The sequence below is a fragment of the Corapipo altera genome, unplaced genomic scaffold (genome assembly GCF_003945725.1).
Source record: "Corapipo altera isolate COAL_440 unplaced genomic scaffold, ASM394572v1 79, whole genome shotgun sequence".
NCBI classification, from domain to species: Eukaryota; Metazoa; Chordata; class Aves; order Passeriformes; family Pipridae; genus Corapipo; species Corapipo altera.
The window spans coordinates 695,059-719,893 of NW_020884927.1; the positions used below are offsets into that span (position 1 = coordinate 695,059).

The 24,835-nt window shown below is 44.8% G+C and overlaps 1 protein-coding gene across 6 annotated transcripts in view; it reads left to right on the forward strand.

Moving 5' to 3' along the window:
• RASAL2 (RAS protein activator like 2) overlaps positions 1–24,835 on the forward strand; it is a 189,552-nt gene that overhangs the window by 89,268 nt on the left and 75,449 nt on the right. For all 6 annotated transcript variants that reach the window (XM_027658398.1, XM_027658397.1, XM_027658393.1 and 3 more), the window contains exons 2-3: positions 17,354–17,481; positions 24,424–24,547. In XM_027658398.1, coding sequence (XP_027514199.1) covers positions 17,354–17,481; positions 24,424–24,547 — 252 coding nt within the window. The remainder of the gene's footprint in view (positions 1–17,353; positions 17,482–24,423; positions 24,548–24,835) is intronic.

A 24,835-nucleotide genomic window follows, 5' to 3' on the forward strand; every position in this document is an offset into this window, starting at 1 on the left:
TTCCCAAATAACGAGTGGGGTAGGTTTGTCATGCTAACAGTGTGTGATTTAGGACTCGAAGCAATGGCATTTTAGAAGTAAACAAGCACGTGCAAGATTCTCTCTGTGCCCTTATTTATCCCATTGCTTTGCTATAGAGTTACTTGATCACTTGCCTTAACTAATTAACTTGTATCATCGTTTAGCCTCGTGCTTTCTGTGGTGATATTTTTCTCTGTGGTAGTTACTCAAGAGACTCTTTAGACTCTTCTGAAATAAATACTTCATAATCCTGTAAAACATCGCTTGTTTAAAGGAAGCTGTTGATGTAAACAATAGGCTAATGCATGAAACTCTTGACATGTTAGCATTGAAACCAACTGTCCCCTGAGTGGTTTTGTTCTTACTCTGAGGAAAGCTGAAGCTCGACATCTGGTCTTCTGTGGGCGAGAGAGCTTTTTGCAAGTTATGGGACCGCTTGTTCAAGTGCAGTCAAAAAATATTTCCTACAGAGAAGGTGACAACAAAAATTACTGAAATAGCTCCTCAGAGCAGCTCGTGTTTTGGAGAGCAGGCATTCTCTGTGTTCATTCCTTATGGGGAATAAGCTGGTCATTTTAGTGTGTGCATTTGGTATAGGAGTGTCCTTCTCAAAACATGGATATTTGACAAGGAATGTAGTGATAGGATAAGGGAACTTGTCTTCAAACTGAAAGAAGACAGGTTTAGTTTCCATATTCAGGAGACATTCTTCCCTGTGAGGGTGGGGAGGCCCTGGCACAGGTTGCCCAGAGAAGCTGTGGCTACCCCTGGATCCCTGGAAGTGTCCAAGGTCAGGTTGGAGGGGGCTTGGAGCAACCTGGGACAGTGGAAGGTGTCCCTGCCCATGGTAGGGGGGGGTTGGAATGATATGAGGTTTAAGGTCCCTTCCAAACCATTCTGGGATTCAGTGGTTCTATGAAAAATCACTTGTCTGAAAACTGATGCAGAGAGGAGCCGGACGATTGGCAGTGACGTGTGAGAACAGGCAATGAACAAACCCAATTTTGCAGCTCAAAATGCATCTGTTTGTGTCAGCTGTCACCACGTGTTGCTATTGATGTTTTCTGTAGGTTTGAGACATAGGGGATCAGAGTTGTATGCTTTTTTTAATACTTTCTAGTCTTTGTATGAAGTTTGAACTCTAGTTCTTGAGATTTGTTTATTGTGCAAAGATCTCTGATTCTTTTTGCCTTTCCTTTGTCACAGACAAATCCCTCTTTGTAAAAAGTGAAATGCAAGCAAGTTCACTGTCAAGTCCAATGGCAAGTTGTAAGCAAACCTGCTTATTCATTTTATGTCTGACTTCAGCTGCTTCTGCATGTTTTATGGGTACTGAAGTGTTTTCCTGCATCCCATACTCTGACTACTCCCGAGTAAAGTCTGAGATTATTGCATACTTCTGTGATGTTGTCAGAGTTTTAGCTGCATCTCCCTCATCCTAACGTGAGTTGCTCTAGATTTCCTTCTACTTACGTCTGTGAATTTACAATCCATTTTCACAGAAAAAATAGCAGCCCTTTTAACATAGGCACTCTTAAAAGCAATTTTCCTCCAACAGTCATTTAGCGACACAGATGCTTTGGCAAGCGGTTTTGACAAATTACTACAAAAAAAATCTACCAGACTTTAAACTCTTGCAGTGTGTCTCCATCTACCTTCTCTCTCCTGCCAGCTCTGGCTGCACTTGTACAGGAGAAGAGGCTGTGTTGGTGACAGGGCTCCAGGCAGTGCCACTGAAGGTGAACACACGGATCCGAACAGCTCCTTTATTACCCATGGAGGATATTGGCTGTGCCCTGTATAAATAGCCTGTCTCAGTAACCAGTTCCTCTGCCAGCTTTCTGAGGCAGTGAAGCCTTGCATGTCTGCTGTACCACAGTGCTGCCTTTGCAGGCTGGGGTGGTGAGTGTGTGGTGCTCAGCAAGGGGAGGGCTCTGGCTGCACTGTGGTTAGTGGTGTTTCCTATCTGCCCTCCTGTAGCCTGATAAAATGAGTGTGGTTCAAGCCACTGATGTCTTGAAATGACAGTCCCTTCCTTTATTGAGGTACCACTAAATGATACTGAGACTTACTCTTACAAATACAAGGAAGTTTTGGAAAGGAATGGGACAGAAAGGGATAAGTGTTCAGTTTGCTGTGACAGAGACAAATAGTTTTCTTAACATTAGTTTTCATTAATTCCAACTGTGACTTCCACCCCCACTTACATGTGCAACTGTCATGTGAAGATTTGACTCTTTTTCTTTTTTAAGTTGTCTCAGTGTTGGGGGTGACCTGTGTCAGTAACAGCATTTTAATCCAGAGGACTTGTCAAAAGCATGGGGCACCTGGGAGGGGGTCAAAGACTCTGGCAGGGCGGGAGGTGAGGCCCCTGTGCCTTTGTGGGGTTAGACTTCAAGAGATTTGTGTACCTTTCATATGTCTTTTTTATATCTTTTAATACATGATCTCAAGGAAATGGCTGAGATAGTCGCCCTGGTACTTCAGCAAAGTCAGTGTACATGATTAATTATCAGAGAAGAGCAAACCAACATGTGCCAGTAGAAGATGGAGCAAAATTTTCCATGGCTTGCTCCAGCAGAGACAAATCCTGTACATGTTCAAAATCAATCTGGTGCCCTCCTACACACTCTTTGGGTGCTGGTGAGCATGGGACAGGGTTGGGGAACTGAGACTGCTGTTGGATCTACCCAGATCCAACACAGCACTCTGCTAATGACTTTTTTCCCCCTCCTAATCCAGATCCCTGGCTGCTGCAGCCCCTGTTTTAGCTGTGCTAACAAGGTAGTTTTTAGCTGGTGCATCTGCAGCAGCAGGGAGCAGGTTGCCACAGAACCTGCCCGAGGAGCTCCTTGTAATGACAGTTCATTAGCTCCTGCTTGGATATACTCTATCAGCTGTAAAAGGGAAAGACTTCTTTCCAGGAAGTACATTTTTCCTTCTTTATTGTGGAGTTTCTTCTGGGCTTTCTGTGAATGCTTTATGCCTGTAAGCAGAAGTGAAGGCCCTTAAATATAATTGTAAAATACTGTTTGGTTTGTCGGGGGGAAGGGGGAGAGGATTATATGCTTAGAGCAGGAGTTTTGAGTTACTTTGACAAAAGACATGAATGGCTTAAACGTACTAATTGAGAAATTTGTGTCTGCACAGGAACCAAAACAATTTATTGGGTGCATGTGCAGCATCTTGTAGAGCCAGGAGCCACCAAATGCAGGAGCCTGGCTGTGCTGTGCAGTGTATGTGCCCAGACTTCTGACACCTTCCCACTGTTACTGTGGAAACTATAATTTCCAACGTGGCCTTGAAACAGGGGGTTTTTTTGTCTGCAAAAGGAGACAAAGTCTGCATATGAGAAAGAAATACTCCTGTGCAGTATGAACCCAGCTGGGGCACAGACTGTGTTGGATTTTCATGGTTGTGCTTGACGTGGAATCGTGTGTTCACGTGGATGCTGGTGTATTTATTTTAATGGTGAAATTCCAGGTGGGTGTGTTATATATGCACTTAGACATATGCACCTAAGGAGACCTATCCTGAGAAATGGAAACTAGAGAATGCAAGGGGAAGGAAAACATCCTGAGTCAGACATTTCTGTCTTGTCAGGTACATACAGAGAAAAAAGTAGCAGCATAGACGCTCCTCAGACACCCTCCCTGCCCCCAACAGGGCCCAGGCTGAATTAAAAACACATACAGCAATCTCCACTCTAAATAACTTCTGCATGGCTATATAATTTCAAAGAGAAATGCTTTCAGGGTGATGATAGGTTTTGTCTACATCTGTAATGTCTCATTTGTCTTTGGATACCCAACAGCCTTCACTTTGTTTATTCAGAGCTGAGCAAACATGGAGCTGAATGTACTTTTTCAATGATCAATGTAAATCAACGTGAAAAATGGAAATCATTACAAAATATACACACACATATATATTTAACGAGGTTTGGTAGATTGATTGCTCCTAAACCTAGAGCTTGGCTCCTCTTACGTGCAGAGAATTCACAAAGAGACAGCCATAGCCCAGGGACAGCGAAGTGTGGTCACTGATGGATAAAATAAAATTCAAGCCTGTTTGCATTTTAATGGATTTTAATCACATGAGAGTTTGGGAAAGAAAAAAAATTGATTTTTTTTTTTTTTCCTTTTCATCATTGTGTCTGATTGCTTCAGGGCTAACAAAAATGCTCCCAGGTACTGAGATATCATTTTCAGCTCTTGTGCTGTTGCTTAAAGAGGCTTCTGCAAAGACAAGGGAGGTGCACAATCATCATTAGTCACGGAGAGCAGGACAAATGGTACTGGGCTGTAGATGTGGCAAGGAAAGCAGAGTTTAAAGTTTTTGGCAAACTAAGTAGTAAGGAGGAAATGAACAAGATGCCATGGATGGTTTTTATCACCAGAGATTCACAAAAATAAGTCTGACATCCGTCAGGGGCTGGGGGTAGGGTACCATCCAGCTCTAACCATGTGGAAGCAGCACCATCTGTCTCCAGCAAACTAAAACTCTTGGAAAAAAAAAAGAGTTGTTCCTTAGTCTTTCACTCTTGGGTGCTGCCTCTCATCTGTTTGTCATTCCTGCTGTCTGTGGCATGATCTTCATACGTATTTTTAAACATTCTTGCTTTGTGCTGCTGGCAGGGACCAGCTCTGCCCGGTTCACCACCCCTTCCTGCTGTCTCTGCTGCTGCCGCCTCATTCGTGCCTTGTTGGCCGCTTGCTTCCTCTGAAACTCCATTCCCTGTGCCATAATATGGTGGAATTCATCCCTCAACCCCCTGGGAATAATTTTTTTTGTTCAGGAGCACCATTGCTAAGACAACTGAGCAGAGTATTTTGTGATAGTACTGTCACTTAAAGGGGAAAAAAAAAAAAAAGGAAGAGGGGAGCAGAGCGTGTGTAAAACCCTGAGATATTTTATGAAGAGCATAAAATAGAGGAGCTCAAGTTTTCTACCCTGTATTTTCTTTTGTTATGTCACTAAGTGGGATGTTTGTGTCTGTTTATGCTCTGATTTCGTGTGTGTTTTGAAATCTCATTGTACTCAGTGGTGGAAAATTGGCTGCTTAAGTAAAGGCATGTTAAGGACAGCGCTCTACAGTAGCTGGAAGGAAGTGCTTCTCAAATGCATTGTCCAAGTTGGTTCTAGTTAATAGTCTCTTGGGTATGTGAACTTTCCTTGCCTTCTCCACCCGTCTTCTGGCAGCAAACAGAATTCTTAGCATTTCAGTTTAAATAAAATAATTAATAAAGATCTGCACTGACCTTCTAAATTGTTTCCCAATAGGAGTGAAATGTATTTCAGTAATAATTCATAAAATCACTTGTGTGGGTTGATTATTCCTACTGGGGAGGGCAACACCACAAACCAGCAGCATAAAGCAAATCCCTTCAAAATATTATAATTATTGTGTTTGTATAAAGCCTCCCCTCTCCCTTTCCCCCTGGTCTGGTTGGATTTACTGTTACGAGACAGGGTTGCGCAGCAGGACTGCTAATTAGATGTTATCAGGCCTGTTTCTGCAAGGTTGTGACCTATAAATTTCTGTTCAGCATTGCTGTAGGAAAGACATTTTTCTCTCCACTGGTTATTATTTATACTTACTGGGTTCATTTGTTCTCCTTCTAGGATTTGGGAGAGGAGCACCTGTGGCTTTACCCTTCGGGTAGAAGGGGGTTTGGATTCGCTCTGGGAGCTTCGTGCTGTCAGTTTGCAGAACGTTTGGGAATAAGTGCATGTTTGTTCTTAGGCATTAAATGTAAATATACATTAAAATAAAATTTTAAATACAAATTTACAATACAAAAATTTGGCTTAAAAATACAAATCAGCTGAAAAGGAGCGTTAGTGAATAGCAAGAGGTTTGGTGCTCACGAGCGTTACATTTTACAGGTTTTGGGGAATAATAGCAGGAGTAAGGAGGAAAACCCTAAGTAGGCTAGGGCTCAAGGATGGAGAATGCTTGAGGTGAGCATGTGGGGTTGCCTTTATTCTTCACAGCCTAACTTTACTGCAAAGAGAAGGAAACACTAAGTAAAGGGAAAACCTAGCTGAAGAATACGTGAAATACTGCACCCTAGCTCCGGATCCTTTTAATTAGCTAGCCCATCCTCAAAGAACACATTAATCACACTGCTTTGGGTTTGCCAAAAGCACAGGGAACCTGCTCCACCTGTTTTGGTGGTACCTCAGGAGCCTTGATCTGAGCATGGCAAAGATGTCCAGACCAAACTGGCCTGCAAGGACGTCCTTCCCCAGCATGGGGTCAGCTCAGCACTTGCAATTCTCTGCCTTGGCACTGTCATTTCTTCCCATATTGCCTCTTTTTTTCACAGTTAGTTTCCCCCAACATAGAATCACGGGGGTTTGGAGGGACCATAAAGATAATCTAGTTCCACCTAGACACCTTCTACTAGACAAGGTTGCTGAGGGCTCTCTCCAGCCTGGCCTTGAACACTTCCACACTGCTTCTCTGGGCAACATCATGCAGAGTGGGCAAGAAGAAAGAAATCACCCACTATTCTGAAATTCTGGAACAAAATTGTGCTTGATTTGCTGATATTGATGTTGTGTTGCAATGTGGAGAGAGAGCAAAGTGCTTCAGGTCAGGAGGCTCCTGAGCCGTGATTCCAGCCCGACACTCAGTGTCCTGCTTTGACCACATTGGTGGTAACCTCCTTATGCTTAACCAAAGGGGATTTTTCTCCCCAGGCCAGCTTTCCCTCCCTAAACCTGGGTTAAATTACACAGGGAAAATAACCTCACATAACCTTTAACTGAAGGTTAAAGGCTAGAGCTGATAAGAGGTATTACAGGTCGTTGCTGTACAGCATTAAATGTGGGATGGAGATTATTTGCCATAAGACATCTCTTTGCATAAATATAAATATGGCTCAGGATCCCCACTGCATTTATGTAAGGTCCAGTCTCCTTCCTCTAAAGTTTTCTGTCTGAACCATCTGTAAAGGATGAAAAAAGTCCAGTCCTTTTTTATATTAGTGTTGAATCACTGAGATGCAGGAAGACTTTTCAGATGTGAGGGAGGAAAATAGAATGAGGAGCGTTCTGCTGCTTTTGTGTGAGGTTTTGTCTTTAAGTAGGTCAAATCAACGAATTGGTGTGTAATAGCTGGTTCCAGGTTCTCCAGAAAACATTTTGAAGACGCCAGAAGGAAGCAGAGTGGGTCTGTCTAAATAAACATCATGGGGAGTACTGCAGGGCTTCTTTTACATTTTATTTGAATCCCTTGAGGTGGTCCCTTACTAAGTCATTTGTTTTAAGTGGTTAAAATAAGAAAACTATCTTTAGCCTATATGCCTGAAAGACTTGGTTAATATGCAAAAAAATGCACATCGTTGTAGTAGATTTTAGTGTCCTGTGAACTCTCCCTTTGACAAGGGAAATCAGCTGCCCTCTATGAGACAGGCATCAGCAGTGCTCACAACTCCTACCTTCTCTTTTCCCAGAAGTCCCTTGAGGCAAAAACACCCAAACCCCAAAGAAGCTCCCAGTTGCCCATGTCTATGCCCAGGTGTGCAGAAAGGTTCAGGCTGAAAATAACTAAAATTGTGCAGTAGCGACAGGCCGTGCAGTGATGAGTGAGCATTTAAAACACCACGTGAGAGCTTTGTGGGACTTATTCTTATTATTCTTTATTTTTCCTTTATTCCTTCTCAGCATAAACTGCACCACACACAAAGAGAGTCATCTCATCACCTGGTCTGTTTTTGTGGCTCGTTGCCTCCACAGAAACGCTTCTCTACCTTTGCCCTTCCCGTACCTCCTTCCTTGGCAGGAGAAAGCAAAAGAGTCTTGCTCTTCTGAAACAAATAAATGTCAGCTGGCTGATGCCTTCTTGGCAAGGGTGGGGGTACAGCTGTCTGTGAACCTTTGGTGCTGGTGCTTTTGCCAAGCTCTGTGCACTGCTTGTGCCACACACATCTTTAGCTTTGACCCCAAGTGCACCGGTACATTTTTTTGTGCACCCACAAAATGTGTGCAGGACCCCAGCAGCGTTTGCTTTTAAATTGTTTTACCTTTTTTTTTTTTTGCACAGCTGCCTTGATCCTAGGTCCTTTTTAAGTTCAGGATGCTTTCCCTTTCTTCTTATTCCTTCACTGTTGCAAAAAATAAAGAATGAAGAGGGAACAGCCCAGTCTGGATGCCTGGTGTTGAAGAGGCTGTGAGATGGAGATTAGGGGTTGGTGAGAGCAGAGAAGAGAACAGGGGAGGGGTATAGAGCTGGGTAAGAAAAGGACCATGCATAAATTAAGAAGAAAAACTGCAGATTTTTTTTTTTCTCCCACAAATAATTAACTTTTCTGCTATTCTCCACTTTCTGCTTTCTAAACCTCTCACGAAAGCCTCTCCATGCTTTGGGGAGAAGTGTCACTTGAGAGTCTTCTCAGAACTTGGCAGCTATGTAATAGGGGCATGTAATCTTTTATAATCCTCTCTCCAGGTTTGTAATAACCATTTCTGTTTTGAGATTCCAAAGTGTTTTGTAGGCCAAGTGGGAATTTAACTGCGAGAGGAAAATGTACTTAATATTCAGGAGCAAAGATGAGTGGTCCTGGGCAGGGAACGAGACCTGAATGAGAAGGAAGGCAAACCTCCTTAGCATTGTAGGAAGGGTCACAGCAATGGCTTTGAGCAATTGCAGGTTATTTGAAATCTTAGGTATCCTGGGAACCAAATTGTTTTCTTACAGGGATGGCAGCTTCTGCTGTGGTGATGTCATGAGATTTATGAGGCTGCACAATGAGCCACTTGTTTGCAGGCGCTCAGGGGGCTGGGCCGAGCACAGAGCACACCTGCCTGCTCTGTAAGGTCCCCACCTTGATTGGGCTGTGACTGCTGGTCCCACTTGTTGAGCCACAGGTGATTGCACGACTGGGAGCTGCTGGCACCCATCCATTTGAGAAGGTGCTGATGTCTCCTGACAGGCACATCCCTGCCTCTCTGAACCTGGCAGGGTACAGGCCATGGAGACAGGGATGTGTCTCTGAGGGAAGTGAGGATCAGTTACCCTTTGGAAGTTTAGCAATCGGCTCTGCAGCGCTTAAGAAGCTTAGAGGAGCTCAGCAGTGTTCGAGCTAATTGGTGGCTTTAAACTGCTATTAAAGGGCTCCCACACCTTTTGCTCAAAGAAGCTGCACCGCGACAGCGAGCGGGTGCAACTTTCTGCTTTCCAATCAGAACTACCAGGCCAGTTGGAACTTTATGCCTAAGTTTTGTTTCACCTGTTAGGTCCTTAGCTCTCATTTTTTTTAAGACTTTGCAAGAAAGCTTGGGAGTGTTGGCGCGCTCAGCATCTGCTCGCTAAACTAGTCGTAAGATTTTTAAGACCTGCGGTTTCTCTTTTGGAATGACTCCACGGTTTTTCCTTTTGAAAACAGGATCCCGGTGAAACTGCTCACATGGCTGTGGCCTAAATGAATTTGTGCTCTCGAGCTTCTGCAGAGCATTTGGGTACTGGGGAACACTGAGCCCTTTTAGCCAATGTCAGGGGCCGAGGGTGGCAAACGTGTTGGCGCTGGCCTTGGGGAAGGTTTGGGTTTGGAATTGTGTGTGTTACAGGGACATCTTGGCTGATCTCTGCCGTGGTCTCAGCCTTGGTGTGAAAACTCCTGAGCTGTAGATAGGCTCAGTGGTGACGTTGCAAGAACGGGGCAGATGTATTGACTCGGGACCAAGGGAAGTTGGCAGAGCTGCCTGGGAGCTCAGCTGGGGGAGTGAGCCGGCTGCACCTCGCTCGCTGCCGGCGGCTCCTGTACAAACAAGTCACATCTCTCCCAGGGAAGGATGTGAAGGGGTGGGAATGATGTCAGCAAGGAGAGGAGAGGCAGCAAGAGCTCATCCTGCTGGGAGATGCCAGGTTTGTTGAACAGTAGCACTCTGTGTTTTGTCTCCTGCTGGTTGCAAAGGAGACAGCCCTTGGCTGCTATTAGGTATTCACTCATCTGATGGCTTATTCCTTCCCACGTAAAAATTGCTCCTGACATATTTCCTTAATGCAGAAAATCTGTGGGAAATTTAAGAATCTGGCTGGTAGCTCTGATAGTGGACAAAATGTTGGTGCTCACTGAGCTTTAAAGGTTCATTTTTCTTTCTTGGTGTTGAGGTGAGACTGCTGCACGTGAGAAATTCGGAGCAGTGAGGCTCTCTTCTCCCATCCCATCACAGATCTTGGCAAAGCTTTCCAGCAGCTGGTGGGGAAAAGCTGTGCCCTGAGCTGTTGGCAGAAGAGATGCACAGTCCTCATTAGAGGAGGGGAAAATCCTCAAAACCTTACCCGTAAGCAGTGAACAGCAGGTACCTTCAGACTCCCCTGCTCTGAATTTTAAGAGATTCCTTCTCCCAGAGCTGGCAGACTGTAGGGAGATGGAAGCACACACAGCAAGCACAGAAATTGCCACAGTGATATTTCTTTGAGGGTACAGGGCACGAAAATGCACCTGACTGAACTTCATTGTTTTAATCTGTCTGTGGCTCATGAGATTCTTCAGTGGTAGAGTGGAAAACCAGTCTTGAGGCTGTGTCTGATCACTGCCACTCAATAAAAGAGCAGTGGAAAGTTAATAGCTTAGATTGGCAAGATTGGTCTGTACCAGAAAAATTAAAGATCTCGTGAGGAATGTGTGTTGCAATGCCAAATACGTTGGAATCTGAGAAAGTCATGGCACTGGTCATGGCTTCTGCCAGCTTCTTAAATGCCCTTTTCACCTGCTTAAACCTTTTCTGGCTTTATTCTGTGCTGAACGGATTTTCCAGGTAGAGTTTTGGCTGTAACCAGTTGGCGTGAGAGCTTTGGGGAATCTCTGAAACCTGATGGTTTGACTTAAGCTTTCTATACCTCCTACCCACGATATTAGATGTCCCTGTGAGAATTTGGTTATCGTTGCACGCAGCTGCTGGAGGAGAGCAACTGGATTCAGCTGAACTGAGGGCTGGTCGCTGCCTGTGTACTGAACTTTGTTGAGTGTGGATATTAAATGTAGCGGGAAGAATTCACACCAGATACTTACCTCTGTAATAACATCCTATATAAATAGCGTGCCTCTCATCCCAAAGGATCTGCTCGTGCTTTCTACACTCAAAATACCACCTGCTTCACCACAGAGATCTGTTGCTGACCACGAAAATGTAGGTAACTCTTCAATGGAATGGAGCTGTGCCACAGAGTGATTTAGAGGGGCAAGTGAGCACTGCCATATCCCACAGTAGCTATGAGAAGCTTCCTAGGAAACCTGCAAGTCACTGCCCACTTTGTGGTTTGAAACAAAATGGCAAGATTAATGGTTCTGTTTCTAATGTGTGCTCGTTATATCTCTAAGTGCATTGTGATTCAAAGAAGAATTAATCAACCTTGAGAGCATCGTGTTTTCTCTGTAGCATGGGAGTCTCTGTATTGCCACACACAGTATGTGCTGAATTTTCCTTGTGTTATACCATTAGTCATGAGCCTTGTGTGTTCTGTGTGGGGCATTGTGGTGTTTGTTTGGACAAACTTGGAGGAGGAATGTCCTTTCCTCTTCCAAGTGAATTTGTGCACCACGATAGGTTTTTCTTTGAACAGCTGTTTTCTGTAGTGTCTGCCTGCACTGCTCTGATCCTGCTCGGATCAGAGACCATTGCATATGGCTGGGAGTTGGTCTCAGAAATAGGAAATGTAAACAAAATCTATATATATTGGCATGAGAGAAAGTGGAAGTTGTCTTGATTGTGCTTTTCCTAACAGACCCTCGGTGGGTGACCTCTGTTGTCATCTGCTCTGTGTCAGTGTTGAGATTGTCCCTCTTTCAGCTGGGCCAGGATTCCTCCGACACCTGAATTCTCTTCTCTTCTACATGCAGACCCTGCAGATCTTCATCTGAGCATCAGCAGCTGTCTGAAATAGCTGCACATGCACACACAGCTGTGTCACAGAACTGCTGTTGCTGTTTATTTTCTCTCTCATTAGTGACTTCTTTCGCGGAAACCCTGCCTTGGTACCAGATGCAGGTTTGGGGGAAGGAAACATGTCAAGACACGGTTTATTTCCCTTTCTGCCATATCTTTCCCTTGAATCCCTTCATGGGCTTTTAGAGGTGGTGTAAGTTTAGTGAAAGGACTCATAATTGCTATTTATCTTTGAAGCTTTGTGTCAATAGTAAGGCTTGTTTCAGCTTCTGCTCAGCTTGCTTGATAAAGGTTCAAAGTGATGATTATTCCAACTGGACTGCATGGTCATGCACAGCTGGGTAGGCTGGGGTTCTGACAAGCTCTCAGATGACAGCACTCACCTAAAACACTTCCCTCTGAGTCCTGTCTCTATGGTGAGTACATAAAACACCATGGAAACATTGACATTGGGTAAGTAGACCTGTTGTCAGAAGGTGTTAGGGCTCCTACTAATCTCTCTTGGGGGAAAAAAATTCCTCCCATCGTTCAAACTTGGCTACTCTGTTAGTTACTCAGCTGCTTGGCAGCTCCTTGTTGGAAATACTAGGAACAGAACAGGGACCCTAATAAAGTTGAGGAAAATTTGGCAAGTACTTCAGTGAGCCCTTGATTTCACCATAGGAAGAGTGTGGTTCCAAAAAAAAAAGCTCTGAGACGTGCCAGGGGTGCTGTTGTCATCACTGGGATGGAGGGTTATTTCTGTGTTTTTATTGATGGCAAGTAGAGTGCTTTTTGGCAAAGAGGCTGAAAGCATGAATTTACCTTTAATGTAGTTTTGTTGGCCTGATTTCTGGTAATTCTGTCCTTTTCACTAGCTCTGAGGAGAGAATATGCAGCTCTTCAGGTTGTAGAAGAGCAGTTGGGGGCTAAATGCCACTGGAACGGCCATCATCTCTTGGAAATAATTTTCTGATTCTGCATTTGGAATTTTAAGGAAAAATAATTGTTGTGTGCTTGCAATGGAAGTTTCAGAAGTGTTCCCATCTGATAGCACTGTACTGCTCCCTAAATACTCCTAAAGTGCCATGAAATGTCCTACCCTGTCTGTGGGGATTGGCTTGACGATGACTCCTGCTTTCTGTGTTCCCTCACCCTGCACCACTCAACACTTCTGTTGTTGTGTGATTATGGCATCACTGTCCCTCTATTCCACAATACACCCCCCCCCCCCCCCCCCCCCCCCCCCCGTTTTTAAAAAAAAGTTCTGTGCTTAAAAAATAATGAGGTATAAATTGTCATCTAGATGAAAGAAAAGGAGCTTTGTGGATATTTATAACATGGCTAATGGCATTTCAGAGCCCCGAGGAAAAACAACGTGGTTTCCAGTCTTCAGCAGTTCCTCTCAGTTCTGTAGGGAGGTACCAAGAAGGGGATTTTTTTCCAAGCTGTTACTTAACTGATATTAGCATCTGAAGGCACATAAGGCCTGACCTTTAATCCTGTGTGTGGACTGGCTGATCTGCTTACTTGAATGCTTCATTGTAATGCTGCAGAATGGAGAGGATTGCATCAGACCCCAGAGAAATCTTCTGCCACCTTAACTTGCCTATTGAGGTGTGTGGCTGCCTGAGCCCATCCCAGTAACATCTGCAAACTCAGAGCTTTCAGATGCACCTCCCTGATTTCTCCTCCAGCTCCTGTCCAAAACTGCATTCATCAGTGAGTGATCACTCACCTCCAAAGCTCAAGCCTTGCTGTATGAGCTGATAGGTAGTAGCCCCACAGTGAGGAAGGACAGCCCTGACTCCTGGTCTCTCTCAAAAGTTGGAGTGCTCCTAGTTACATGTGGAACTTTTTGCCACTCACTTCCATAGTGGTGGTGAATTAGTTTTGTGGGGCCTTAGTGGAGGAGGTCGGTGGGTTTTTATTACATTCACGTGAAAAACTGGAGCCAAGAATGTAAAATGAAAACTGAAGATGAAGAGTCCCGGAAAGCAGAACAGGGTTTGTGAGGCGACCAAGTGTAAATGTGATACTGTGCAAAGTCCCAAAGAGTCTGCTGTCTAAACTGGTAACGTGCTTCAGAATACATTTTGAAGTCACAGCTGTTGCAAGAGGCTCCAAAGATATCAGCCATGCAGGAGGGTGAGCTGAGAAATAATTCAAATAGGTGGGACTGACGCACCAAAGCTCCGCTGCCGTCCTTGCTGCAGTGAGCTTTCTTGGAACACACATCCAGCATCTGTGTGGTTTGCAATGTGTGCTTGCAGCACCAGCTTTGGGCAGAGGGCTGAAGTTTTATAGGACCTGATACATCAGAAAACCAGCTTGTGACTGCTCTTTGCTGAAGAGAGCGCTTGGTCAGGCTTGCAGAGGTGGTGGGGCTGTGTCCCGACATGTGTTCAAAAGGATACCGATAGCAACACAAAATGTTAATGCTGTGGAGTTCTCTAGTGGTGATTGACAGCTCCAGACACTGGGATGGCATGTCAGTCTGCCAGCAGCCTGTGGAAAGCTGTTCTGACGTAGCCAACCCACTTGGCAACAGAGCCGTGGCTGGCCCGCGGTGCCTGATGACTCAGTTCAGTCCTGGAGTTGTTATTGCAGTGGAAGAAGTCGTTCTGTTCTTTAATTCCTTTGTGCAGCCCATGGATCAGTTGGATGGTATCCTGCCAAGGCCTCTAGTTAGTAGAAATTAGAACACGAAAATCTTTTGGGGCTGGGCAAGTCGTGACTGTAGATTCTGCGTTGGAGCTGATGGTCCAGAAGGGAGGTGGGGTTTTTTTTGCCATAAAAAAGTCTACCAGCAGCTCAAAATAGAGTTTGCTTGGTTATTGCTCAGCACAGCAGCTGGAGGCACTCTCCCTGCCAGCCCACCCACACGAGCAGGACGGGGCACGCACGCCTTCAACCTTTTTTTCCCCGTGGTGATTTATTATGTGCTTTCAGCACCCAGGAGATGAGATCCCCAGAGCTCTCATGTTCCCGTTTCTGTTGCACACTTGTGCCCATGGCTTTGTCCTTCTCCCCGATCTTGCCTCTACCAGCCCATTGCTCGTACATTTGTTGTGCCCAGGCAGGGCTCTTCGGGAAACCAAGGTCTAAGCAGGAGCAGAGGTGGTTTTATTCTGCATCTGGTTTGGTTTTTGGTTCGACACCACGTAAAGGTGAGATGTAGTTGTGCCAAAAATCTCTCTGGAGGGTTCACATCAGTAAGATCGACAAATATGTAACTTGTGGGAGAGAGAATCTCTGTTGCTCCAGGAGTTTACACAAAAGCACTTTTGCTTCACAGAGGTTGTGGTGGTTTCCCTTAACCATGTTTACACCTAAACAGAGGTTTGGGCAATTTCGAGAGACACAGCATTGCTCATCACAACTGCAAACCGAGTTGTGTTGGACAGGTAACAGTGTGGAGCCCGATTCTGCATCTCAGCTTCTTCCCTGAATTATTGCACCTGAAATAAAGGGAGCAAAGCTGCAGTTTTTTATTATTCAGAGCAGTAGGAGCCATGCAGCCCTCTTCTTTTTCTCGCTTAAAGGTATCAAGTTGGCTGTTTCAAGCATTTTTCTGAATGATCACAAAAATCCTAGTGCAACAGTAGGTTGAACAAGGCACCGAAAGCCATATTCCAAGTTAATTCCCTGGCTCTGGAAGCTGGCACATTCCTTTCAGTCTGGGGGCAAAACTGTGGGAGAAGAGCACGAAGGATGTTGCATCTCTCATTGGTGATGAGGTGGGATTTGGCACACGGAGGGTCTGCAGGGAGTGAAGTGAGTTGGAGGGGTTCCTTACTCCGGGTTTAGCGCTGGCATCGGGGCTGGCTCTCCCTGGAAGGTGCTGTGTGTTTGAGGATTCGCTGGCCTCTAGTGGTGACGCTGGAGAGAGGATACGAGAAGCAGCACGTTTAGCTCTGTGCGCGTTGGTGTGTGCGCAAAAAGGAAGGTAATGCTGCAAAAAGTTTTGGTTTTGAACGCTCAGTTTGCTCCTGAAATAGCTAAAGGAGGTCCTGGGCTCCTGTGCAGGAAGCCCCTTGATTTTTGCGGTGTCTGTTTTAGACCCCTTAGAGGTATTCCAGGAGGGACTTCAGGAATCCACAGTGAGAATGGCTGATTTTTTAGATCAGTGCAAGCAGAATTGTGTAGAACTAGAGGGCAAGATAAAAATGAAACTTAATCTTACAAAGCAACCAAGACTTAAGCTCAGAGTTTTAGAAAGAGATGAATCATAGAATTATAGAAAGGCTTTGGTTGGAAGGGACCTTAAAGCTCGTCTCACTCCAAGCCTCCTGCCATGGACAGGGACACCTTCCACTAGACCAGGATGCTCCAACTTGGTCTTGGATACTTCCAGGGATGGGGCAGCCACAGCTTCTCTGGGCAACCTGTGCCAGGGCCTCACCACCCTCTGACTTGAAACCAATTGTACAGAACGTCTTGAAAGTGTTTTCTAAGTTGATGTGTCACATACGTTATCATTCATGCAGCATTTTGGCTCCTGTGAAGAGGTTCTGTAAGTTGGCTGCACACCTGAATTCCTGGGGCAGCTTTCCCTGCTCCCAGTCCTCTCGCACTGGCGTTATACCTTCCTGTTCCATGGGTTCCTCTGCTTTTGGGCAGAGCTGCTTGGCAGTGAAGTCTGTCTGCTGCACTTGTTCCCCTGCTTTGCCTTCCCAGCCTTGGAGAAACTTGTCAGCAGCGAGAGGCACCGTGTCATACGCAGCTCGAGCCTGAGAGTCTTACAGGAAACTGATTTTAAAATAAACTGTGAAAGATCATCACTGGGAGCCAAACAATTTGGGTTATGTTTGGTGTCTTGGCGGTTTTTTGGGGTTTGTGTTTGTTTGTTCGGTTCGGGTTGTTTGTTTGTTGTAATTTTTGTCACTGTAGTGGCAGTGGCTAAATAAAAACACACAATTTAATTGAGTAGATTCCCCACCAAAAGATGCTGGTAAGCCCTTCTCAATTAAATGCCCATCCCCTTGAATTTTTCCTTCCATTCTTCAAGCCTGCCTTCCTTGATCCCCATCTTCCTTCCTATATCTCTCTATCCTTAGACACAAATAATCCACTTTATTAAGATTTAGAGTACATGCAAGGCTGTACCCCTTTGAACGACAGCTCTGAGAAGGGAATGGAGAGAAGATTAAGTTTTCATAAGCGCTCTTGGTCTTTTGTTTTCATTATATTTCAGCCTTTGACAAAGACATTTATATTCATCTCGGGTATTGCCATTTTTGTAAACCATGCTGTAGATAAATAAGTATTCATAGTGCACCTTAGGTAGTGTTCCACATGGGTGCCTCCCAGGATTCCCATTTTATCTCATTAAAATGCTGAAACAAGTGCAGAGTGCAGTTTTGGTTCTCGTCTCGCTGCAGAACAGCAAGAGCAGAGGAGCTGATTAATGACACGTGCTAACGACTCCGGCATTGTGGTTTTCTGTTTGCAGATGTGAAAGGGCCACCTACACACAGACTGTCCTGTGGCCAGTCCCCCTACACTGACATGACAACATGGGAGAGGAAGTACTGCATCCTGACGGACAGCCAGCTGGTGCTGCTCAACAGGGAGAAGGAGGTGAGAGGAGCTCACGTTGGCTTTTTTCAAAGACAGCTTTTTGTCATCTCCCCCTCAGTTCGTTCATGCATCTATTGAAATATGTGCAAGGGAGAAAAAGGGAATTGAAGAAGAAATTTTTTACTGTGTGGGTGGTGAGCCCTGGCACAGGTTGCCCAGGGAGGTTGTTGATGTCCCATCCCTGTCAGTGTTCAAAGCCAGATTGGATAAGGCCTTGAGCAGCCTGGTCTGATGGGAGGTGTCCCTGAACATGGCAGGGGGATTGGAACTAGATCATCTTTAAGGTCCACTCCAACTCCTTAACATCCTATGATTCCATGAAAAGGGGAGCTGAGCTGTCCTTTGTGTGGATGGTGTGGGGCTCAGTTACAATCCTGCTGACCCAGATGGAGGTTGCATGGAAGAGGTGTCAGCAAACTGTGTGCAAAGGCCCTCCTGGAGTTTTACAGCCTGTCTTTAAGTCTGCCATTACGTCTTCCTATGTTATTGCTGCTTTTAATGGTGGTTAAAGCCACCACAGCTATGTAAACCTGCCTCCTTACATCACTGCAGGCACAAAGGTGGGGGACAAGTGAAAGCTTTTTATATACCCATAAATTTTAGTCTAATACCATAGTTTCTTGTATTTGGAGATGACCTGAATTTTTGTGTTTCTTCTTGATTCTGTTGAAGCTTGAGACCTGTTTCTGGTGTGGCACTAAATATTGCTCAGCTGTGCTCAGGGTTATTTACAATTTATTTTACAATGAAATATTGCCTTTCATGGGGAGAGTAGGAGGAAATGGTTTAGAGGAGGACTTGATTTATTGGAAGGGAACAACATCAATGCTAATGCGTGGGAGAGGTGAGCAAATGCAGTGAAAATGGAAGGCCCATTTAATGATATTTGCTTACTGTGTAATTCTTCTTCTAGTCTGACAGGACTGTCACCTAAGGAATTAAAGTATATACTGAGGGAACTTAAGGAGATGTGAGAATCATTCCTAAAACTGTGCTGTACAGCCACAGCTGGGCCAAAAGGATGCATCTCATTAAAGAAATGTAATTGAGAAAAACACTGGCTCTTATCACAAATAATTAACTGGAGGTGGTAATCATGCACTTAGGGGTTCTTAATTTCTCCTGCCACAGACAGTGAAAAGCATTTTGCTGGGAGTAAGATGAGTCTTTTGCTTAGATCCTGAGGAATAAATGTGGGAAGTCTGATACAGGACTGGTGTGTTAAGGCATTATATACTATGTTTAAATACCACCCTGCTTTTTGTCAGAAGCTGAGGAAATTCAATATCAGGCTACAGAGAGCCCAAGAAGTCAAGCAGTAGTGAAAATCTTTGCAGTGTGCTCTCAAAGGAGGCTTCCTGCCCTGTGACAGTGAGAAATAGCTTGTTTTGGGAAATGCTGCATGCAGATGGGCCAAGCAGACAATGCCTTTGGTGCAGGTGTGACTCCACATGCTGATAATGTGATTTGTTTCAGGAGCTTGTAGCTGGAGTCAGATTTACCATTCTGATTTTCAAGTAATTTGTGACTACTGTGAAGTGAAAGGAAAAAGGGAACTCCTTGCAGTCAGGTGTGCTCTGTAGGAAAATAAAGGGTTGGTTTAGTCTGGCTTGTGAGTCTGTACACAGGGCAGTGTACAGACAGCCCCTTACAGAAACACACAGTGCATACAAGTGCTAGTTAAGAGAGAGACACAGACCTGATACTCTGGATTTACACCTTCTTCTAGTTTTTCTGCAGTAGAAATATCCCTTTGCAGCTTTCGTGAGGAAGGGAAGGGGAGGCAACACAGTTAAATTTTTCTTGGCAAGTCATTCAGAGTTGAAAGAGGCTCCATGAAATGTGATCTAGAAGTGAGAGTGCACAAAGGCCTAAGGCAGCAGTGGGGAGAGATGCTTGTTAAGAGCATAATGATGGAAAAGTATGTAGGAGGGGAATCATAAAAAGCCCCTGGGTGGGACCACAGGTACAGGGAGCCTAAGGAACAGACCAGCTGAATGAGGAAGAGGGAGGTTACTTAAAGAAGAGAACTGAAGACTGTTTTTAGAGAAAAATTATTGTAAAGGTGATGCTGGAGGAGGTGTTTTGTTAAAACAAGGTGATAGGCAAGAGGAGCTGGAGAGGTTCCTGCTCTGAACATGATATTTGCTGATAGACTGAGTTGGTCAGGATTTCTTTGGACTGCTGAAGAGGATCTTGGAGTCAATGTGAGGGACAGGACGCTGCCCATCAGTGGGCTGGGAAGAAGGAATTGGTGTGACCAGCAGGGTGCCCTTGCAGCCCAGAGGGAGCACGTGCATCACTGCAAGGCTGACATAGAGGTGAAAGTCTGAAGCATCTCATTGTATTCTCTGTGCATCTGCTTTGTTACTTCGTGGAGTAAAAATCTAAGAAGTTTGGCCAGAGTGAAACTGGAAGGGAACAGAAATGTTTAAAGTTTATAGTACTTTGTAAAAATCACTCTGCAAATCTGTGTGTCCAAGTCAGAAAGTAGGAAAACAGATACAGAATGCAAACAGGTGAATGAAGGAGGTCTTGATGGTTTCAGGTATAATGCTAAGTTTGGTTTCTTGCAGTTAATGCTGCTAAAATACAGCATTATGAAATGTACAGATTTTTAAGAGGAAATAGTAAAGAACAGTACAGAAAGAAACAATCAAGTAAAGAAAACTCTTCTCTCATAGTATCCCGCTGCCATGGATTTTTTGTCAAGGCAGTTTGAATGGAGTATGTGCAAGAGAGATTTTGTGCTGTTCAAGAACAGGAGTAGGCTGGAAATCAGAGACATTTTGAAGTACAGCTTGATCCAAAAATATCTGTAATTACTTAGACAGAAATAGTCTGGCGGTATCACCTTGTGCAGCGTAGGAAAATATTAATTACTTGACACTTTGTCAACTGTATAAAATGATTGTAGGTGAGACTGAAGAATGAAAATTATTAATGAAAGGAAGAGATCAATGCCCAAAATGTAAGAACAAAGAGAATGAATCCCAGTAGGAACTGAGACACGATTTAGCAAATAAGGAACCCTGAGTGACAAGAGATCTGCAATTACTACAACACATCCTGGTGGGATAATATTTAGCATCATCTCCCAAGACAAGGAGAATGGGTCTAAGGTTGATGCATGTACAAGTCAGGTATCTCTAACACATGGAAGATTTCCCCCTGTCAGGAAGGTGTAGATGTTTTCATGCTGTCTGAAACCTGTTCCATTGGGGAGGGAGCTGTGAGGGCAAGTAGAAGTGTCTGCAAAATCAGTGCCATTTAAACAGGGACTGGGTATGAGTTAGTGTTCATGAACAGTGGTTTCAGATAGACAACACTGTGCACAGCACTTCTATGAGGGATGTGATAAATGGCTGCTTTTTAGGTAGTCTTTGTCAGCAACTTGGCTGTGGGTCCTGCAGGGTGTTTTTGTCGTGTGTTGGGTTGGAAATGAAGATGAACAACACTTTCCACTGCGTTAGGCTTTTCCTTTTTCCTCCCTGCACCCAAACCTTGTGTTTAGGGGTGATTTTAATCAAGGGCAAAGGACAGCAAAGACCTACATTCGCTGTGACATGATCTGCTGCTTACTGGTGCTGGTGACAGGGGCCAGCAGCAGGACAACTGGGATGGATTTTCCTACTCTTCCATCTCCTGTGGCTGACAACAGTAGTGTGGTATGCCAGCAGTGATCCCAAGGGAAAACAGCAAGCAGGAGTTTGTCAAACCTGAACCCAGTCATAAGAAAAGATTTGCTTCAATTCCCAAACAAATTTAATCATTTATTTTCCAAAAGCCCAGAGAAATGTTTGCTATCAACATTTTTAAAGTGGATTTCTACGTCAAAATTTTAGCCAGCTTCTGACTTTCTGGAGGAAGGTAAAAATTAAAATGAATTATTTAACTGTTTTGCTGATGTGATTCCTAACTTCCTGACTATTAGTTCAGAAAAGTCTGCAAGTTCTCAAGTTTTTGTCTTGAACCACTCTTTCAAATCTTGCAAATTGTTATCTGCAATGAAGAAACTTGTTTCCCTACTTTTTTTTAAAGAGACTATCTCAGTTTGCCTTTAAGAGGCATTAAGTGCTTGTAAAGCTCTTACTCCTATTTCTTCTGAAATCTCCTTGTCATCAAATTACTAGAAATCCCCAATACAGGCTTTTTATACTTAAAAAAGCATGTTCAGTGTGTCAGGTGAACTGGGATGCTGTCCAAGGGCTTAGAGTCCAAGCTCTGAACCCATCGTTGATAAATTGTGGAATTTGTGAGGGAAACATAACCTGTGATGAAAATTGTTAAGATTAGCAAAATAATCAGTATTCGAACTGTCCTTATGTACCTTTTTGTCCCAGAGTTCCCCTGCTCAGAGTCCAGCCCTGAACCAGCAGCTTGAGCATGTCAGCTCAGGGTCAGACAATTCCCAGGTTGGTGAGCAAAGAACAGGATAACAAAGCTGGATGGGTTAAAAAAAAAACCCTGCTGAAAGGCTGAGTCACCATTAGAGTCCTGACTCTGCAGGACTGTGTCCTTCCCTTTGATCCTTTGCCGAATTTGCTGCACTGTCAGGGGCTAAGGGAGTGTTGGGAAGGTTGCAGATGGCTGGCTTGGTCTTTATGTGCTATTCTTTTGTGCACTTCCTTGTGTTTTGGTGCCTCCCAATCCATGAATCTGTTTGCCTGACCACAGGCAAGCCAGAAGTTTATACACCTGTTTAAAACACATCCAGCCCCCAAAGATGCAGAGCTGTTGATCATTTTGCATGTTCACAAAGCTGTATCTTTACAAGCAGGATGGTCTCACACTAAACTAAGTGAAAAATACTGGTTCTGTAATCTTGGAGTTAGTTTTTTGTCAGTATAGATTGAGACTATGGTTTTGGAGGAGCTTTACTTAAAATAACAAAGCATTTTTAAGTCAGACTGAAGAGGCTCAGTCCCTATCTTCCTGCTACCCTGTGGCAGTAAGTCAGCACATCCACAGTGTCCCCATGGATATCATTGCTGGCATCAGGGTGGTAGTAGTGCTTTTTTTTGTGTCAGTGGATTAAAAGAATGTTCCTGTCAACCCATATCTGAAAGCACACACAGGTACTGAAGAGGTGTGTTTGGAAAAAAAAGGGGACTGTTCATTTCTCGGTGGAAAAAAAATCCAGTAGCAGAGAAATCCATCACACAGGAGCTGTATTGGTCTGGAGCAAGCAGTTAGGGGAGGGTGCAGCAAGTTCACTGAGAGAGGAGCATCACAGCACACCTTAAAATCATCCAGCAGGTACTGGTAATAACTGATGTGGAAATAGAGCTTGCAGCATCCCAAAAATGCTCTGAAGGAAACTGGGAGAAGCAGTGGACCAGAAAAGAGTGTAGAACGGAATGAGACTAAATGGAGCCTCCAGATGAGAACTGAAAATCTAATATCTGAACTTGATTGAAGGAATGTGGCATAAACTAACAAAATTAGTCTCTGTTTAACTTCCTAATGTGTTTTTGCCCAGAGATCGTGCAGCAAAGGAGCTGCTGTAAAAATCTACCAGCAAAGACAATAGTCTGAACAGAATAAGCACAGGGGCTTTGGGAAACTTGTTTTGAAAAATGACAAATAGACCAGCGTGGTAATAAATAGCATTAAAAACTGACCTTAAGAGAATGCTAAGTGCTTAGAAGTCAGGAAATGGCAGAACTGGCTTGTGAGGGCCATTGTAGTGCAACCTGTTCCTAAAATAGTGCAGTATCTCGTACATCTTTCACAGCCTTCAATGCAAATGAATGATATCTTTTTGTTTGCTATTAATACTGGGGTTTTTTCAGAGATGGTGGAAGATGTGAAAGGATAAAAGCAGCGCAGGAAATGGGATGGGGGTTTCTATTCCTTTAGCTGCAAGCAGTCTGTGACATGTGTATGTGAAAAGAAATCACTGTAGTGCTTGTATTGCAGTTGTACTGAGATGTTTTGGGCCTCCCTCCAGCCCCTGGATTCCACATCTCCCTCATCCCTGAGGTTTCTCCCAGCTGTTAAATATATGAGCTTAAGGTGACCCTACCAGCCTACAGGTTCCAGATATGGTAACAGACACACCAGACTGCTGAGCTTTAGGGATAAACAGTTTATCTCCAAACAGCGTTGTGGTGACAAATACTGATGAGGAGCACAGTTACCTGGCTGGTTACAGCAGTAACTCAGTGGCACAGTTGACCGGGTTAAAACAATTGCAAATCCAGTAAATCACCAATACTGAGCTCAGTTTGTTATTATCTGACCTTGCAAAGACCTGCAAAACCATGGTCATAACCACAAGGACCTTGGTAGAAAAAGGTTCTTCCCCCAGAGAGTGGTGGGGAACTGAACAGGCTCCCCAGGGCAGTGGTCACAGCTTGGTCACAGTGGTCACCAAGGCTGACAGAGCTCAAGGAACATTTGGATGATCCTCTCAGGCACATGAGGTGACTCTTGGGGATGGACCTGTGCAGGGCTAAGAGTTGGACTTGGTGATTCTTGTGGGTCCCTTCCAACTCAGGTTATTCTGTGACTGTGTCTTTGGAGGAGGCTTTCTGCAGCAGGGGCCTGTCTGTGCTGCACCGCTGGCCAGCAGGAAGCTGTTGGAAGTTTTGTTTTCCCAAAGTTTTGGATGTAGCCATCTGCCTCTGCCTGACTTGCCCAGCGTGGAAGCAGGCAAGGCTGGGCTTGGCATTGGGAAAGCAGCCTTGAAAGGCAGGACTGCCTTGTTATTTGGATGGATGGGCTGTGTTGTGACTGGATACCTGTGGAGTACAGGGTGCTGTACACCATGCGCTCCTCATCACTGCCACACTTTCCTGGGGAGCCTCTGGAATTCTGTGATAAGTCCAGAAACGCCGAACTGTGCCTGAGAATTTACTACCATGTGAGCAGAAAATGAAGTTCCTTATCAAGTGGCCCGGTGGCACACTGACAGCTCTTGGCATCGTTTTTCCACAGGTGCCCACGGAAGGGATGCCGGAGCCGCAGGATCCTTCCCGCGGGCGCTGCCTGCGCCGGACAGTCAGCGTCCCCTCGGAGGGCCAGTTCCCCGAGTACCCGGCAGAGGGGGCCGCCCAACTAGGTAAGGAGAAACCAGCCATGGAATTAATTGATAGCTGCGAGTTGTGTCAAGAGGGCATGTCAGCCCGGGCAGCACCCCGGCAAAGCAGCCTGGAGAGATGGGTACCACCTGCAACCCAGGCTTTGTGTGTAAATACCTCCAGCAAAATCACCTCCAAACACCAGGATGTATCCAAACACCAGTGAGACTCTTATGGGATGCCAGAGAACCATGGCTGTCATGGCACTCAGGAAGCTTTGTAGCTGTGTTTTTAAACTCACCGGGCAGCCCTAGGGTTTGCTGGATGCG